General features: G+C 36.8%; 3 protein-coding genes across 3 annotated transcripts in view; 2 read left to right on the forward strand and 1 right to left on the reverse strand.

Annotated features, from left to right (window-relative positions):
* The window catches only part of LOC134854705 (uncharacterized), a 38,644-nt gene extending 30,311 nt beyond the window's left edge, over window positions 1-8,333 (reverse strand). Inside the window, exon 1 of the mRNA XM_063871060.1 lies at window positions 8,179-8,333. Within this exon, the coding sequence (XP_063727130.1) occupies window positions 8,179-8,333 (155 nt within the window). The remainder of the gene's footprint in view (window positions 1-8,178) is intronic.
* LOC134854479 (uncharacterized) overlaps window positions 1-15,041 on the forward strand; it is a 158,702-nt gene that overhangs the window by 83,930 nt on the left and 59,731 nt on the right. The window lies entirely within an intron of this gene.
* Window positions 10,490-11,323, forward strand: LOC134854706 (uncharacterized). The gene has a single exon (XM_063871061.1). It carries the CDS (start codon window positions 10,490-10,492, stop codon window positions 11,321-11,323), a length of 834 nt encoding a protein of 277 aa, XP_063727131.1.

A 15,041-nucleotide genomic window follows, 5' to 3' on the forward strand; every position in this document is an offset into this window, starting at 1 on the left:
GGCGTATTTCAACTTAATGTATCTGGTAACGCAAGGTTTTTTTCTGCTGTCCAAACTATATGTAGGTTTGGAAATTTCATTAGAATTAGTTGAAATCTATAAACTCTATGATTGGGATTTGATTTTTGTGTAAAGAGAAATAAAATTGGTTTGTGATCTGTGAATAGAACTGTTGGGTGTTTTGATCCAAGTATCAGAAATTCAATTTCTGTAAGTGTATAAATTATAGCTGTACATTCTCTCATTAGAGTTGAGAGTCGTAGCTCTGCTTGTGTGAATAATCGTGAATTTGCTGATATAAGGTTCATTTTATTTGTTCCACTATGTGGTTGTAGCAATGCTGCGCCGATGCCAAAATTTGAAGCATCGCACATTGCACAGAATGGTTGATTTGGATCTAGAATTGTGTTTGAAATTTGTTCAGTTGAAAGTTTTTTAATTTCTTCAAATCGTGTCCGTGTTTGATGTTCACTGGTCCATTCAAAATTATTTTGTTGTCTGAGGATATTATAGAAGGGTTTTAAGTATAATTGCATTTTGTAAACATATTTACTTAAGAAAGTTAACATTCCAAGGAATTCTTGGATTTTCTTTTTATTTATAGGTGGCTGAAGTTTTTGAATAGCATCAATGCGTGATTTTAATGGAGTGATAGTTTCTCGTTCTATATTATGTCCTAAAAATTTAACGCGTGTTAGAAAGAAGTGTGATTTATCTGGAGCTGCCTTCAGATTTTCGTTCTGAAGTTTTTTATGATACTGTTCTAAAACTGTAAACATTTCTTCTTTAGTTTGTGATTGCATAAAAACATCATCTAAATATGTGATTGCATCTTTCTTGAGTATTAGTGGTCAAAAAATTTTACTCATAAAGTCTGAAAAAGCTGCTGGTCCTATGGATATTCCATTGAATAAGCGATTGAATTCATATTGTTGATTTCCAATAACAAATTGTGTTAAACGTCGTGATGGTTCATCTAGTGGAATTTGATTATAAGCACTATTCATATCTGCGGTTGTGAAACATGACCATTTATCTTTGTTAAGATAACTTGTATGGGTTCAATAGGCCAATTGCATTTTGATTCGTCAAATAGTGAATTGAGGTATCTAGCATCTAAAACTATTTTTAGTGATTCACCTTTTGCTAGAATGATAACAGGGTTGATAAAGGTTTCACCTTTTGGTTGTTCTTCCTTATTTACTGGTAAGATAATTTCGTATTGTTCTAAAATGTCAAGTAATCTGTTTACCTTGTCATGTAAGTGAATTGGTACTTTACTGGCTCTTTGTTTTTTGAAAACTGCGTCGGGTTTTAACGGGAGGTGTAGTGATGAACTAATTTTTCCAACGTCAAATTCTGATGTTGCTTAGACTGTTGAATATTTTAACAGTTGTTTTGCTAATTTATCAAATTCAATTTGAGTAATTTGTGAATGTTCAAAATTAAACATTGTTAAAAGTTTTTGTTGTTCTTTTGTGCAATTTGTTATATTGAATGTTGGTTTAAAATATGGTGTTTTTTTGAAGTAATCTGTGTTTCTTTTTTCATTACTTGTTATATTATTTATGGATAATTCTTCGTCAAGAATTGTTGATTGGCAAATATCTAATAATTGGAGTATATTATTAACGCGGTAGGCTACTTCATTTATAGGTGAAACTGTAGCATTCGTTTCACAATATCCTAAAAGTCCTAAAAGGAATGTTACTTGATATGGTGTATTATTATAAACGTGTAATGAAATGATGTCGGAATTCGTGTTTTTCGAATATTTTATGGATGAGATCGTAATTTTGAAAAATTTGTGGATAGGTTTAAATTCGAAGTCTGACATGAAAAGTTGTTGTTTATTTTGACTTTTCTTATACTGGTGAACTTGTTTTATTAAAAATTTATATATATTTCCTGATAGTGGTTTCAGGTGTTTCCGTTGTTGATTGTAAATGGGATTGTAAAAAAATGGTGGTTGTTTGTTTAATCTTTATAAGAATGTTAGGGCTGTATTTTTTGTTTTTGTGTATTTATCTTTGATATGGATCTTACTATTTAAGATGTTGATTGTTGGTATATACTTAGATATAAATGGTATGCCAATGATATTGTGTTTAATATCAGTAATATGAAATATTTGTTTAATTGGTTTGTTCAAAATCTTGTTTTGTTCCATTGTTCTTGTGGGAAGAAGGAGTAATTGGATTTTTCTATAATTTACTAATGTTGATCCTTGTGCTGTTGCTAATTTAATAGATGTTTCAAGAGGTGTTAAATTTGGATGCAATGTTTTGATTTTATTCCATGTGGGAATATTAATTATATTTGATTCTGCTCCTGAGTAAATTAAAACATCAATTTCAAGATCTGGTGGTTGAAATTCTTTGTTTCTTGGGCTCTCTAAGAGAAATGGAATTATCCGAGTTTTTTCTCTTGGTTGTTCTTTTTGTATATTTTGATAAATATATTCTGTGTTTGAGCACTGTGTTTCATCTTTTTTATCGGGTTTAATTACCGTGTTAGTTCCGTTTACTTCTTGTGTAGTTTGTGTATTATTAATGGGTCCAATATAGTAACTGTGGAGGAGTTCCAATTGATTTTCATATATATGTGAAGTGAAAAGTTGTTCATATATGATAGGTTCATAGTCGTTTTTGACTGTTATCAAATTTACAGAGGTGGTATTATCTGTATCACTTTCAGTATCTGATGATTCACAATTTATATGATTTAGTTGTAATTCGTTACTTCCTGTGCCATCAATACCTGGAGGGTCTGAAGTTGTTTCTTCATTTGTTTGCACTTGATTAATGTGTCTTCGATGTTTTGGTGTGCTACTTCTGTATCGATGTTTAGAATCGGGATAACGGTTATTATTCCTATGTGGTGACTGGGAATAATTTCTGTATCGATTTTTGTAAGTTGAGTTTCGATTTTGTGAATTATTTTGTGATTTATTTTGATAATTATCATTTGATCTGTGATAATTTGATCTATTATATGAATTATTCCTTGATCGTTTGGTTGGGTAATTCTGATTTCGATTGTTTGAATAACTTCCATTTCTATTATGTGAATAGTTTCTTTTACTGTTGTATGATGAGTTTCGTGATTGATTATTGGAATAGTGTCTATTCCTTGGGTTTGATTGGGAACTGGATCCAGAAATAAATTCTGTTGCATTGGAATTCGATCGTCAATAGTTATTTTGGTTATTTTGGCTATTCGATCGGTTATATCTATTTTGTGAGAAATTTCGTGTATTTCCTCGTTCGGGTGATCTACTTCTTTCCCTTTTTCTACCTTTTTCATGTATCGAAAGAATGAAATATTTGGTTCTTTGTGCTTTTGAGGTTTATTCTGATTGTCTTGTTGTTTTTGTCTACATTCGGAAATACTGTGTCCGTATCGTCGGCAATAATTACACCATTTTTTGAAAGATGGTTTGCCTATAAACTTTGGAAGTTTTTCGTAGATATTTAGAATTTCAGTGATTTTTTCAATCAGGTCTGTGTCTGATTCTTGTATGTTATTTATATGTGTAGTATTTGTTTCAATCCAATTAACATATTGTAGTTTTAGATTTTCTGTTTCTTCGAGTTTCATTGTGATTTCTGCTTGTTCTAGTTTATCTACTATTTTCGAAAATCTAAATCTGGTTCTCGAATTGAGGAAGGATGAGATGCTCTCTTTTTTATAGCTATTTTTCTTAATTGAGGTGTTTAGGTCATCATTAAAATTTCTGTCATTTTTGTGTTTTTGTAGTCATGTGTATTAGTGAATATGCTTTTCGAACTAGTGTTTCGATTCGTACTGCTAATTGTTTAATTGTTTCATTTGGTATTCTGCGGATTTCTTTGCATAAAATTCTTTGATATTGTTTGTTTCTTACAGAATCAAACATTTTTGAAAATTCTTGTGTGAATCTTTTCCAGTCTGATTTTATTTCTATGGTTAATACTGAAAACCTTTATTGAGCTGCGCCATCTAGGGTTGTTTGTATTAACGCTGTGCGTCTATGTATCCAATTTTGATGTAATGGCGTATTAATTGGTTCGGGTCCTACATTTAAAATTAAATTTGCTGTTACTGCATTTAGATAATCTTCTACAAAATATTCAGGGTCTGTTCCTGTGAATACCATTAATGGTTTATTCGATGTTATTGATGATCCACCCATAAGGCATGGATTCATAGTCATCTGTAGTGATTCTGCGGCATTTGGCATTTGTAAAAAATTTGAAAGTTGATTTTTTGTGATTTCATGTTGTTGAAGGTAATATGGAAGCGGTATTTCATTTTGCATTTGTGTTGGTTGATAAGAATGCATTAACATTGGGTTTTGTGGTTGAATAGGTTGAAAAGATTGTGTGTTAAATGGGTTTTGTATATGCATTTGTTGTGAATTTTGTATATCTGTTGGATTTTGTGGGTAAATTTTCATATTTTGAGATGGTTGAGATTGTCGCGGTCTCTGTTTGCGATATTTTTTAGTATATGGTGCAAAAATATCTGGTTGATGATAATTGTCGTCATCAGATGATAAATAGTTTGTGTTATATGGTGTATGTTGTTTATTTTTATTTTGTTGAAAAAATGGGTAATTTTCACTATAACCCAGTGTAGGTTGTGGATTATCTGGAAAATTTAATGAATTGGTCGATGTTTTTGGGAGATTCCAATAATGGGAACATACGTGATTTAAATTTTGTTTATTTTTTCGGGGAGGTTGATTTGTTTTTGGTTGGTGAGCATAATTATAATTGTGTTCTGCAAAAGTGTTTCTTGAGAACGGTTTTCGTGTTTTTGACGGTATTGTCATTGGTCTATACGTTTGATAGTCCATATGTGAATATTTTGGAGCAACCAAAGGTTTAACGGTTGATTGTAAGGTTACCTGTGTTAGTGATGTATTTGTATTTCTTGGTTTTGTCAGATTGGGGTGTATTGGTGAAATATTTTGTTGTGTAGTTGTTGCTGTTGTTTGGACGATTTCTTCGTTTATGAAGTGTGATGGTGTTTGAATATCTTGCTGTGTAAGATTTCTGGTTCCATTGAGATTTTCATTATGTATGACTGTTGAATTTAAGCTGTTATTTTGTATATCAGGTAAAAATACATTATAATTTAATGGTGTTGCGTCAATGGTTAATGGTATTACTTTTACATAATCTCTGTGGAAACATATTGTATTTATTGCTTGACTCGAGATATCTTGTGGAATATTCAGAAATGCTGGATGAGACCAGTCAGGGTCCCAAACGTAATCTGATTGTTCTCAAAGGACAGTGTCGTCATTGGCATTTTGAGGTCCGAAATTTTTTCTTGCTTGTGAAATTAAATCTAAATTGTGGGTGAAATAATCTATTATAAACCATGCTAAAATCTTTTGTAAATCATGTTTAGTGTTTTGTGAAACATCTTCCTCAGTAAAATTTTTGCAAATTATACGTAGAAATGTTGAAAATACTGTGATTTCATTTCGTACTTTTGTATGTTTGGATGTTTCGGACGGTGATATACTTTGAGCTTCTGTTTTTTCTAATATAGATATATAACTATATATTACTGCAAAAACTTTATTAGTGAATATGGAGTTTGCTCTTTGTGAATTATGATTTTGTATGCTTTTGATATATTCTATGAATACTTTTGAAAATTCTAATTCAATATCGTCTGTTTGAATTACATATTTACGATGGGCTGTATTTGTTGTGCTGAATTCTATGGTGTAGATTCCATATTGTTGTGTTAGATTACAGATGTCTTTCAAATAATGTTCAATAATTTGTCTTTTGATTTTTACAATTGGGAATTCTGCTTTGTATGTACTGATTCCTGGTTCAAACAAACTTACGATTACTATCATCGAGTGAATCTATAAGAAAGGGAAAAACTGCTTCTTCATCTGGACTTTCGTCACTTTGAGTGTGGCTCATTTTTTCATTTGATGACTGTTAATATGTAACTATCAGTGTGTCTAATTGGTTGGTTCCAATTATATAGGTGTACTGGTTTATGCTTATATTGCTTTTTTATTCTTCTTTTTCCTCTTTTTGACAAATTTGAAGTTGTTTCTGAGTCGGAAAAATATAATTGATCATGAATGGGACAATTTTTATCTATTGGTCTTTTAATTTGTATAGTTCGTCTAAACTATTGGCTTCTGATTCAGAAAATGCGTTTCTATTTTTTGAAAATCTTTTTTGTGTGATTTGTCTTTGTTTGTTTATAATTTTTCTTTTTATTGTTTGTCGTTTTGTTCAAATGTATCCAACTGTTTGTGTATGTGGAGTGATTACAAGATCGTATTTTTGGTTATCTATTTCACAATTGTGTAAAACGATTGTTTGTTTATTTCATAAATTTTTGAATGACATAAGGTTTAGAATGAGGGATGCAAGAAGTTGTTAGCTATTTTTATTTTCCTAGACTGTTAGTCCTTACGATTTTTTGGTTAGCTTAACCTGCGTCTTTTTGTTCGGGGTTGGAGAGAAAAGTATATCGATTCTGAAGAATGGTTTTTTCTTCTCGTGGCTAGTCTAAGTTAAGGTGTTAACTTACTTAATCTTTTTTAGGGGTACTGATTGTGTTCAAGGGTTGAGAATAGTAAATCAATCCACAAGGTTCAGGTATAATTAGAACGCAAGTAGTTCGTTAGATAATATTTTAAACTTTCTAAGTCTAAGATCTATCCTGGGTCTGGTAAGAGGAGGGTTCAAGTGAAGGATGAATAACCGAAGTTCTTCACTGTTTAGCTTAATTTGAATGGTTAGTTTTATTTGAAAATTTCTTTTAGTCCTGGGTCTTTTGAAAAGGTTAGATAGTGAATCGACGTTTGAGGTCATTAGACACTTGCTAAGTTGGTGGGGGAAAACAAAATTGTTTTTTTTAATCCAAGGATAGGCCTTGATGATCAGGTTTTAGATTTAATGAGATAGAAAATTTATAAAGATCCAAGGATAAGCCTTGATGATCTGATTTTTAAATTAAGTGAGTTTAAATTTAAAATGGTGTAAATGTATTTAATAAAAAGATTTAGTTTTTTAATTATGTTCGTGAGCTTATGATTGCTGTTATGTTTAGGTGATGAAGCTGGAACAACAAGATGGTTTATTATTACTAACTATTTATTGTCATGCTACTAATTTTTATTTTTAGTTTCAATAAATATTTTTCAAATATGTTTTATATAATAGTGCAGAAATTAGGAAAACTATCTGAGATCTTTTTATCAATCGTTATTGTACATTAATAATTTTGTTTAGCGCCTGAAATGATCATGAAGATTTACTTCAAATTTTTAAGTTTGCAAATGAAAATCTAAATTCATTGCTAATAAGATTCTAAATATAAAAGTTTGTGTTGGCTTTTGCCGTACAACCATAAAACTAAATGGTAAGTTTCTACGTAGTCGTATATCGTCTCTTGTCCGAGGTCTTCTTCCAATACCGGGTAGTTCTAGTATTGTTCGGAATATCTGCTCTGATCTATTGAGTCGTAGAGACATTTCAATTAAGTTATTATCGTGTAACATTTTGAAAATGTTTTGTCTAACTTCTAATCTATATTTGGTTAATTCTAAGCTATTAAGGTCTTATTCGAGACTTTTGGTCGCACCAGATGAGTTAGGACCGATGTGGTTAACTCATAGAGTAATTTCGGATAGGGTACACCATCTGCTCGTCACGCTATCTTATTTTCGGCCGGATAGATTCGCGCAACTTCTTAGTCTAATACCGATCCTAATCTTACTCTTATATCTACTAGTCTCAGGGTGTTTAACTAGTCTCTGCTAGGCTCAATAGATCTAGAGTATACTGGCTTATTGCAACTACTGAAGTTCACTTGGAGAGGCAACTAATTTCTAAGTTAAATTCAAATCTCTCTGGTGCTGAAATTACAAGTAATTTCAGCACTTAAAAATAAGTGGGTTGTTAGTTAGATGGATTATGATTGGTTAATATTAAATACTTTACAGTGGTAAAATATCTAATTTATCCAATAATAAAATGTAGTTTAGATCAGGTTGCACTTGCAAGATTCTTCCTACTTTTACTTTCAACTTACAAGCTTGCTAATTTTACTTTCTTCTTGCAAGATTCTTCCTATTTTTACTTTCAACTTACAAGATTCTTGCTAAATTTACTTTCTTCTCTCAAAATTCTTGCAATGTTTGCATACTTCTTCGTGGGATCGCCTCCTTCTTCCCGAGCAGTGCAGAAGACGAAGAAGCTCTTGATGTAGAACAGATCCAGGGTCCGGATGCGCTCGTTGTTCTCTGCCGCGGAGTCCACCAGCTGGGAGTTGGGACTGTACTGCACCATGTACAAGGCCATCAGACTCAAAACACGCAACACTGTCTGGCCGACTGAAATTCATTCAATTTACTTTTTTTCTACAAAATGGGAATGCGACTGCTCTTATATCACTAAGAATTCAGATTATTTTTACCAACTCAAGAAGAAAGCTGAAGATTTTTGCAAAAAGTATATTTTCAGAAAAAGAACTCCTTTCATTATTGTTTTCTTTTGGTCGATCAAATTGAGCTCTTCCCGGAAAATATTTAACACAAATTACTCCATTTTACTTTGAAATCTGCTTCATTTGAATGTTAACAGTTTATTTAAGACACGAACGAATATATTTTCTTTTTTTAAAAATTTATTTTGCCCTCCGTCACTTGCTCAGTTGAACTAATATTAAGTTTTAAAAATTGCGCCGTCTCTGATCAAATGAACAAATCAATAGCTTTTCTTATATACATGCCTGAAAAAGACACAATATTTTAGTAAACTAATTATGTAATTTATAAAAATTCTCAATATTAATTGAACTAGCCGATAATGACGAGTGTGAGGATACAAGTGTTGGATCGGACAGGCATGTGAGATGCTAGAAAGTAGTTAGACCCTGTGAAACAGTTGCTGAATGTCACTGACATCATGCCCGGCAACAAAACCATTTTCATGTTCCAGTCCAGAATGGCAGTCAGCTCCGACGCCATCTGGAAATAAATACAAGACTTAATCATGTCGAAAAAAGTAAGCGCAATTAAAGCTATTTGTCTCTGGGATTCCACGACAGCAATAAGATTTTTAGAAAATAGCCTTGTTGCGGCTTCTACGACAAACATTGTACAGCCTTCTTGCAGAATCCGCTCACAATTTAAAATTGCAGAATATGATCTAGTTGTGAGAAAAGTGAGTAACCAAACTTGAACTCTAAAAGAGCCAGAAAAAAAGACACGTTTTTAACAAAAAGAAAAGAGAGATGACAACAAGAAATAAAACGCAATTGACAAGTTGTCTTTTATCATTCAGTATATATCCTGAACTAAGTCAATTTTATCGAAGTGTAAAATGGTACAAGGAGGTAGTTGCTACAATTTGACATAGCGAGAACCAAAAAAAAAATAAAGAAAAAGCATGACATCAATAAATAATGATTCAAAAAGACGTCAATTGAGTCACAACACGGGCGATGTACTAGATGACATTCAATCACAAAAGAATACGTACAGGAGTCAACAGTAGGAGATTCAACAATATGATACAGCACTTGAATTCTCATACAACACCTAATCATCAAGCTAGTTCATCTACGAGTAACTCTGCAAGTCATGAAATAGTAGACAAACAGAGAATTTGAAAATCAGTAAAATATCAGACCAAATCCACAAGACCCAAATTGACACGCTGGAAGCACAGATAAATGAAATGACGGCACAATTGAAAGTATATTCCAACTAAATGACATTGCAGAAGAAATGTTATCTCAAAACTCTGTTCTAATGCAAGAAAGACCAATTAAGAGATAGACATGCACGTAGCGTTGTTAAAAACGAAAGCTGACTACTAACTCAGGTGGAAAAGTAGATACACATGATGATGAACGTCATTCAGATCCCAGAAGTATACAAATTAGCAGTATCGATGCCATCAGATGTTGCCTAGAGAAACAAAGGTGCACAAAACCTTTTGAGATTATGGTTGAGGTTTTGTACGAAGGTGTAAACAACTTCAAGAGAGTAGACAAATAATTGCTTCCGAATCCGTTTTCAAAAAGATGTCACAACTTTATCAATTGTGAAGAACGTGTGTAAAATGAAAAGATGTATCTGTTGAGGTCAGACCATCTCAAGGTCAGACAGATTAATTGAATCAAAATCAAAACTGATTAAACTCAGACAAGGTCAACTAGTGATCTCAAACTAATTTATTAGTCTGTAATTAATTAATTGGTACTTAGTTTGTGATGCTTAGTTTGTCATGTCATTTATATTCACTTCTTTTAATTCATTCTTCAACAATCACTACCTCTTCTCAATACTCAGTTCAAACCTCAGATTCTATTTCAGTCTCTAACCTCAGCTCTTAATCCTAGTTGCTCTAACTCTGAATCTTAACAGGTTATGGGCCCAGATTTCAATTTTTTTTCTTGTATAGTTTTTCTGTCAGAGTTTTCAGCTTTTAGCTAGCAGCCTTAAGCAACGATGGACCTGAAACTGGCGGCTTTGAGTGGAAAGTCTGAAAATTTTCCTGCTTGGTCGACGAAGTTTGTGGCCTTGATACACACCAGGGGCCTGTTCAGGACATTGATGGGCACTGATGATCTGCCAGAGGCTGAGCCTACTCTCCCCGAGAGTCCGAATGCTGATCAGCAGGCAGCCTACGATACCAAGATGCAGGAGCGAGCAGTGTTGATCCAGCAGAGGAAAAACAATCGAAACACTGTGTGGTCCCACCTGGCTCTGCCGCTCAATAACACCACTTTGATGTACATAAAGAACAACTGCGTGGGAACAGATGGCTATGGCGATGGGACGAAGGCTGGGAAGCTGCTTCAAAAAAAATTTTGCAGTGTAGAGAGGCCGACGGTGGCCAGTCTAGTAGACCAGCTTGCGAAGTTGCGCCTAGGATCAGAGGAGGATCTGGACGAATACTTCGTTCGCAGTCAAGAGCTGATGACGCGGTTGAGCGAAGCTGGAGAAGCAATCACGGACACACTGTTTAATGCTTTGGCGATCAATGGGCTGCCTGACATTTTGTGGTGCAAGACAGCTTTCAACCAGCCAAGACGTTTCTCGAGGTTGAGGAACTACGGTGACTCGAGGAAAGCTCGATGTGGAGAGAGGACTGGACATGGTTATATAGCCAGGCAAGCTGTGAGGAAGAAGAACGGAGTGTCAAGTAGTGGCTGCTATGTGTGCGGTCAGAAGGGTCATATGGTGAAGGACTGCAAATCCAAAAGGGACAGCGGACAATCCAGTGCTCGAGGCAGTGGGTCGAACGAAGCAAGTGGGCCAGGAGCAAAGAAGCAAGGGTGATTCAAGTGTGCTTAACCTGGAAATTTTGCAAGGGAGTACAAGCAGGGGAGGACAGGGTTCTTCAGTTGTTGTGCGTTGTGCTGCAACTTCAATCAAGGGAGACGACCTCATTGTGGATACGGGATGCACTGATTATGTGGTGCGCGACAGGTCATCCTTTTCTAGCATTGAGAGCTGGAACGAAGGGACAAAACCCCAACGGGACGCTGCCAAGGATTGAGGGCAAAGGATCAGTGGAAACGTGATCAGGGACTGCCATGATGCTGCAAGGACCTACACTTTTCACAATGTGCTGTTTGTGCCGAGCTACAGTGTGAGCTTGATGAGTGTGAGCTCAGCTGCGGCTAGAGGCTCAAGCTTCAGTTTCGCCGCAGATGCATCACATCTACTGGCACCAGATGGGGGACAGCTACCTGTGGAGCAGCGCGGCAACTTTTTTTTTCCTTGAGTGCAAGTTCAACAAAAACCCGATGACTCTAGTAACGAAAACAAGGAGGGATACCAGTGATGCAATGTTGTGGCACCACGACTTTGGCACATCAACCAGCAGGATCTTTCATCGCTTGTCAATGTGGGCGAGCTAGAGTTCTGAGAAGTTTGTACAGCTTCTAAGATGCATGAAGTAGCAGTGCCTAAGAAGACTGACAGCAAGGCATTGGCAGTGGGGCAACGGGTCTTCAGTGACATTCAGGGACCATTTGAAGTTCCGAGTATGCATGGTGCTCGCTATGCCTTGAGCTTCATCGGCGACTTTAGTCGGCTGGCTGTGGTAAAGTACCTGGTGAAGAAGAGTGATGCTCTACTGAAGTTTCAGGAGTTTGTGGCTGCACATGGAGCACCGAAATGCCTGCGAACTGACAATGGAGGTGAGTATTCGTCAAATGCATTTAGAAGATTTTGTAGAGAATTCCAGGTAAAGCAATATTTCACTGTGCCCAATACTCCCCAACAGAATAGTGTAGCAGAGCGCTACAACAGAGTGATCACCGAGATGACTCGATGTCTGCTGGCCAAAACAAAGCTATCGAAGATGTTCTGGGTGCGAGCAATGTCGACAGCTGTGAGGTTTCGCAACTTGTGTCCCACATCCAGCAACGAGACGCGCCTTTTACAGACAGAGATGCACTACGGGCAACCATCAAAAGTGAGCTATTTGCGTGTGTTCGATTGGGTGTCTAATTATCTGGTTCGAGGAAACAGACGGAGACTGGATCCAAAGGGCAAGAAAAGCAAGTTCATCGGCTACGACGAGGAGAGTAAAGCCTACCTGCTGATGGATCTAGAGGCAAGACGAGTGGTACGAGCATGAAGCTTGATATTCAATGAGAACATCATTCCAGATGAGTTGATGGTTGGCAGTGAGTCATTACAAACCCTGGAGCTATCAATCGAGGGGTGCATTGATATTGAGCAACCAAGCACGACGAAAACCAGCGAAGCACGAAGCGCGCCAACTGAAGGTGATACTACAGATTCAGTGGGGGCTCTTGAGGAAGATAAGATCGAGGGAGAAGCAGCAGATTCTTATTCTACTGATCATCCAGTACAGAGGTCCGTTAGGACAAGGAACCCACCCATTCGATACGGACTAGCCTATTCCAATGCTTCAGTGACTGGAAATCAAGACCTGAAGAGCTATTCAGAAGCAGTTTCTGGGCCCGAAAAGGAGCAGTGGCTGGCAGCAATGGCTTTAGAGGTGAAGTCTCTAGAAGCCATGGGAACATGGACACTTCTTGATAGACAAAAATGTCGAAAAGTTATTCCTGGAGATGGGTTCTTGCTGTAAAGAGGGATGCGATGGGACACGTGGAGCAGTTCAAAGCCCGATATGTAGTGAAAGGGTTCGTGCGAGTGGAAGGACTTGACTTCAATGAGACGTTAGCTCTAACCTGTAAACCTGAAACAAAAAGGATACTGCTGGCTTTGGGGGCACAAGATGATCTTGTACTTCATCAGATGGATGTTAAGTCAGCCTTCCTCAACTCTCCCTTAGCAGAGACAGTTCCATGGAGCAGCCAGAGGGGTTCAGCAGCGGTGACAGCTAAGTGTGCTTGCTACAGCGAAGTCTCTACGGGCTGCGACAGGCAGGAAGAGACTGGTATCAGATGCTGAGCACTTTCCTACTTGATGAAGGGTTCACTAGAAGCAGTAACGACTTCTGTTTGTTCACGATGAGGAGAACAAACGATGCAATGATTTATGTGCTGGTTTGGGTAGATGACATCATCATTGGGTGCAGATGTCAAGACGAAGTTGACAAGCTGACGAGCCGTTTCTCCGAACGATTCAAGATGAATGGCAGAGGGGAATTGTTCTGGTTCCTGGTAATGCAGGTCAAGCAGCTAACTGGGACGGTAACAGTAAATCAATGTCGTTACATCGACGATTGCTTGGAGCGTTTTGGCCTTGCTGAACGCAAACCAGTGGGCACAACAGCGGACATCAGTGCACAGCTGTCGAAGAAGGGCTGCCCTGAAGCTGAGTCAGCAGAGGCAATATCCATGAAGGCTGAGGACTACAGCGGCATTATGGGCTCATTATTGTACATAGCTAAGCAAACAAGACCTGATAACTTAGCTACCTTGACGCAACTCTCTCGTTTCCTGGAGAATCCGGTAAGGGTGCACTGGGTGGCTGCAAAGAGGGTTCTTTGTTACCTGAAGGGGAGCAAAGATCTGGAGCTGTGCTACACTAAGGAAGCTGGTGGTGTAAGACTCTATGGAACCGCAGATGCTGACTGGGCTGGAGAATTGGATGATAGAAGGTCAAGTACTAGCTACAGTTTTCATTTGCAGAAGGCAGGGGCAGCAATTAGTTGGAGCACCAAGAAGCAACAACTGCAGTCATATCTACCAGTGAGGCTGAGTACCAAACAATGGCAGCAGCGGTTCAAGAGGCTCTATATCTGCGATCACTTCTCGATGAGATGGGCATAGTCATCAAGGAGGACAACCACAGCTGTATCAAGATGTGCAAGAATCCTGTGATGCAGAAGCGAACGAAAGACATCGATGTGAAATACCACTTTGTTCGAGAACGAGTGGAAGATGAGACAGTTCAACTCCAATATACTGAGTTCATAGAAGCTGACTTGTTAACAAAATCCCTGTGCAAGGCTAAGGTGGAACAGCATCGTCGAACCTTGATGGGTTGCAGCCTGACATTGGACAAAGCCAATTCCGCCTGAGTGGGGGTGTTGAGGTCAGACCATCTCATGGTCAGACAGATTAATTGAATCAAAACCAAAGGTGATTAAACTCCAACAATGTCAACTAGTGATCTCAAACTAATTTATTAGTCTGTAATTAATGAACTTTACTTTTGTGATGCTTAGTTTGTCATGTCATTTATATTCACTTCTTTCAATTCATTCTTCAACAATCACTACCTCTTCTTAATGCTCAGTTCAAACCTCTGGGTGATCCTAATTCTGCCAACCCAGTCGCTATTCGTTCCAAGTAGTGGCAACAAACAGAACTGGCAAAAAAAAAGAACTGTATAGATGTTGAGAAAAAACTGAAGCCACAAGAAAGAGGTACTACGGGGATGGAAGTCATATGATGTGATAAAAGAATCAAATGGTAAGATGGAAATCATGCGGAATCTGCTTTGAGGGGAGGCGGAATGAATCGTAAGAAAGTTTTGCCGAGGGAGGGTTAGAGAGCCATGTAGACAAAAAAAGCTAATTGCATCAAAAATTTGAGTTTAAATAGATATC

Source organism: Symsagittifera roscoffensis, chromosome 9, assembly GCF_963678635.1.
Source record: "Symsagittifera roscoffensis chromosome 9, txSymRosc1.1, whole genome shotgun sequence".
In the NCBI taxonomy this organism is placed as follows: domain Eukaryota; kingdom Metazoa; phylum Xenacoelomorpha; order Acoela; family Convolutidae; genus Symsagittifera; species Symsagittifera roscoffensis.

Coding starts and splice junctions, on each gene's coding strand:
- LOC134854706 (XM_063871061.1), top strand. CDS start 10,490: ATGGACCTGAAACTGGCGGCTTTGAGTGGAAAGTCTGAAAATTTTCCT.